The sequence below is a fragment of the Oryza sativa genome, chromosome 5, assembly GCF_034140825.1.
Source record: "Oryza sativa Japonica Group chromosome 5, ASM3414082v1".
In the NCBI taxonomy this organism is placed as follows: Eukaryota; Viridiplantae; Streptophyta; class Magnoliopsida; order Poales; family Poaceae; genus Oryza; species Oryza sativa.
Window position 1 is genome coordinate 5206061 of NC_089039.1, and position 3851 is coordinate 5209911.

The window sequence follows — 3851 nt, forward strand, 5'->3', positions numbered from 1 at the left end:
GCCGCTGCCGCTGCAAGAACAACCGGCGGCGGCGGGCGGGCGGATCCGTGTCCCCCAACCTCGTGGAGGCTAGATCCGACACCTAGCAGTCGGGGGACGGCGGCCGTGGCGCCCGGCGGTCGGGGAGGGGGGCGAAGGAGGCGGCGACCTGGATCTGGCGTGGTGGAGGCAGGAAGGAGGAGGCTACCCGGATCTGGCGTGGTGCAGGCGGGAAGGAGGCGGCGACCCGGAGGCGGTGGGCGAAGGAGCTGACGACGGGGCGGCGGAGAGACGGCGGCGGCGACCATGAGGCTGAGGGCGAAGGAGGCGGCGACCTTCGGAGGTGGGCGAAGGAGGCCGCCGCCTCCGCCTCTGGTCCCCGCCGATGGACGATGGACGGCGCCGCGCCGCTGCTCCCCGAGACGAGCCCCAAGAGCCGGAGAGGGCGAAGAGGCGGACGTCGGTCACCACGACGCGGCCCCCGCACCCGCCGGCGCCGGTGCCGTCTCCGCCTCCGACACAGGTCGATGAAGAGAGAGGGTTGAGAGGGAGAGAGAGATGGGGGGAGTGGTTGAGATGGATAAGGATGAGCCGGTAGTAGAGGATAAGGATGAGCCGGGATGAGAGGGGAGGGTTATGAGAAAGATTTTTTTTTTTATCATCTTTGACGGGCTCATAAAATTTGACCCGTCACAGGTGACTTTATCTCACCTTTGACGAGTTTTGTTTTTGGACCGTCACAGGTGACTAGTTACCTGTGACGGGCTAAATATTTTTGGCCCGTCACATGTAATTTTACCTCACCTTTGACGGGTTTCATTTTTGAACCGTCACAGGTGACTAGTTACCTGTGACGGGTCACCTCCTGATGGCTCACCGATGACGGCATCCTGTAGGACCCGTCAAAGGTGACCCTCATCACTGACCAGCACTTATGCCCGTCACAGATATGCCGTCACAGGTGCAAGGATCTGGCGTAGTGAACGTAGCCCTTTTTGAAATTTGAGTTCAAGGATATATATGTCTAGTATAAGATCGAACCGTATACAAACATAATATAAGATTTAGATGAAATTTGTGTTCTGATAATTATTCAAATTTCAATTACAATCATAAACACATGAGACATACATTATACTGAGATCCATCGAATCAATCTTGCATTTGTCCTATAAAACCTTTGTACACCATAAAAATTGATCAAATTCTTATAGTATAAGCAAAGTATCTACCAGAGTTCCGAAACACTGGTTTATCTAGAATAATTACTAGACTCGGAGGATATCCCGATCCAATAACAAGTTGATTAATTACCACCGGTTACTGAATTTATTCCGATAAAAATGCAAATCCAATAATTAAATTTGTAACCGGTAACATGCAGAAATAATTCTAAATTTTACCTTAAACTATAAATAAATATATAATTTCATATGTTCTTATGGAATCAGGATAGCTAGAAATTAACCTCCCTCCAATTAGGCTTTAACCGGTTATCGGCTGTGAACCTACTAGCGGCGGTTATCTATTATTGAGTTGCATACACGGATCAGTTCAACCCAAAAGATTAAACAGATAAGAAAAGATGGACAATTCACTTTATATTCCAACACCTATAACCGCCCGTAATGGTAATCTTGGTAGCTACTCGAAGCAGTGTTGCCGGCATGGAGGAGACCGTGAGCGATCCTGTCTCTAACCTGTTCGGCGGCGGCGGAGCGCACTGTATTGCCGCCGCCGGCGACCACTCCGTCGTCGACGAGCTCGTCGTGTAGGAGGTCGGCGTCGAGCTCCCCGCCGCTGCGCTCGCAGAGGTTGTGCAGCACGCAGCAGGCGCCCAGCATGTTGGGGAGCTCCGGCAGCTTCACCTCGGCGCGCCGCCGCAGGCACCGCCACCGCGCCCTGAGCCGCCGGAACGCGCCCACCGCCGCCGCGCGCGCGTCGGCCACCCGCGCGTTGAGCCTCTCCTGCGCCCACGTCAGGTTCGGCTGCGCGTACGGCACCAGCATCCAGCTCGTCAGCGGGTAGCTCGCGCCGCCGACGAGCCACTGCGGGTCGTCGCCGAGCAGCAGCCCGGCCTCGCACCGGGCGTACAGCGCCGACTTCGTGAGGACGGCGGCGTCGGAGAGCGAGCCGGGGTGGCCGATGCAGACGTCGGTGAAGGCGCCGTCGGCGTCCACGACGGCCTGCATGGCGACGGAGTAGGTGGCCTTGTTGTTCCGGTCGGTGAGGCGGCGGTCGTAGTACTCGCCGGCGTTCTCCCTGGGCGCGACGATGGGGATGTGCTCGGTGTGCACGGCGCCGACGACGCCGGGGATCCCGGACAAGGCCTGGAACCTGGACGCGGCCGCGGCGTGGGAGTCCGGCCACCGGACGACCCTGGTGAGGACGGCGGTGATGGCGGCGCAGACCTGGAGGATGATGCTGTGGCAGGTGGAGATGCCGAGGCCGAAGCGGCGGGACACCTCGCGGAGCGGGTCGCCGGTGGCGAGGCGCCAGAGGCAGACGGCGACGCGCTGGGGCACGGGGATGGCGGCGCGGAGCGTGGTGTCCTCCTTGGCGACGGCGGCGGCCAGGTCGTCGCAGAGCTTGTCGAACACCGCGCGCGGCATGCGGAAGGCTCGCCGGAATTCCGCCTCCGGGCACGCCGCCGGGTCCCTCATGCGGTCCCACCACTCCGTGCTCCGCTCCCGCACCCACACCCGCCGGCCACCTCCCCTCTCCGCCGCCGGCTCGTTCCCCTCGCCGCCGCCGCCGCCGCCGCCATCGCTGTGAGACGGCGAGCTCGAACTCGACGGCGCCTTCCTCGTCCTCTTGGACAAGCGGGACACGACGCCCATGGCATCGTCGTCGTCGGCCTGGAAACTCCGCTTCCCACTGGCATCACCTCCGCCTACGGCCACCACCACCTCCGCCGGCGACGGCGGCTGGTCAGGATGGTGACCGGCAAAAAAGTCGCCGGCGGCGAGCACGGATGAGTAGTCAAAATCGGTGAATGGCCCGAGGAAGGACGAGCTCATGGCGATGAAGTGGAAGTGGGGTGAGGGAGCAGGAAGCGAGTGGTGGTGGTGATCACTGATCAGGCCTTTATATATAGGTATTGGGACGAGTTATTAATTTTGGGAGGAGGAAGCTATATAACTGGGCCCAGGGGCTGCTTGGCACGCGGTATGGTACTAAAGTGAGAAATATCTAGATGAGCGGCGCCGTTTCACGTGTGGGCATGAGGCACATGCACTACGGCCCACGCGGGCGACGTAAGAGCGATGCTAATACTTTTGCCGGCTGCTGGCTGAATACTACTACCATGTCAATCGATTATGCAGAAAAATCATCCATACAGAATAAAAAAAATTAAACAACCAAAAAAATTGAGAAGAGAGGGACAGTATCATACAACGCATGGATATCAGGGCGCTCAGCATTCTCCGTAGATGGACTAATTCCAGTAGAGAACAACCAAGGTCCTTGAGTCGACGAACCAGTCATGCCTGGTTGCTGCAACGTGGTGAACCAACATGGTGCGGACGAGGGCGCCATGGACTGCGTTATTACTGCAGGGAACAATGCACCGGGTCTGTAGGTGGAAGCAAACGAAGGCGGGACGATGAACTGAGGTGGCAGCGGCGGCGCGATCGGCTGATTCCCCGGCGACGGGACCTCCATAGGCGTCGGCACACATGCCCTTTGAGACTGCCGCCCCATCTTGCTGCAGGTTGGTGACGAATTTAGCATCTAGGGTTTAGGAGGAGACAATTTGGGGGCAAACTCGGTTGCTTTGGAGTGGATTGAGGATTTATACATCGATTTGGCGGGAGGCGAGGCCAATTTGGCACGCGGATGAAGGAATCTGGCATCGGGGAGGAGGAACG

At 58.4% G+C, this 3851-nt stretch overlaps 1 protein-coding gene across 1 annotated transcript; it reads right to left on the reverse strand.

Moving 5' to 3' along the window:
- Nucleotides 1-1042: 1042 nt before the first annotated feature.
- On the reverse strand, nucleotides 1043-3110 carry LOC9268692 (protein ALP1-like). The gene has a single exon (XM_015782815.3). It carries the CDS (start codon nucleotides 2997-2999, stop codon nucleotides 1593-1595), a length of 1407 nt encoding a protein of 468 aa, XP_015638301.1. The 5' UTR covers nucleotides 3000-3110; the 3' UTR covers nucleotides 1043-1592.
- Nucleotides 3111-3851: the final 741 nt, after the last annotated feature.

Coding starts and splice junctions, on each gene's coding strand:
- LOC9268692 (XM_015782815.3), bottom strand. CDS start 2,999: ATGAGCTCGTCCTTCCTCGGGCCATTCACCGATTTTGACTACTCATCC.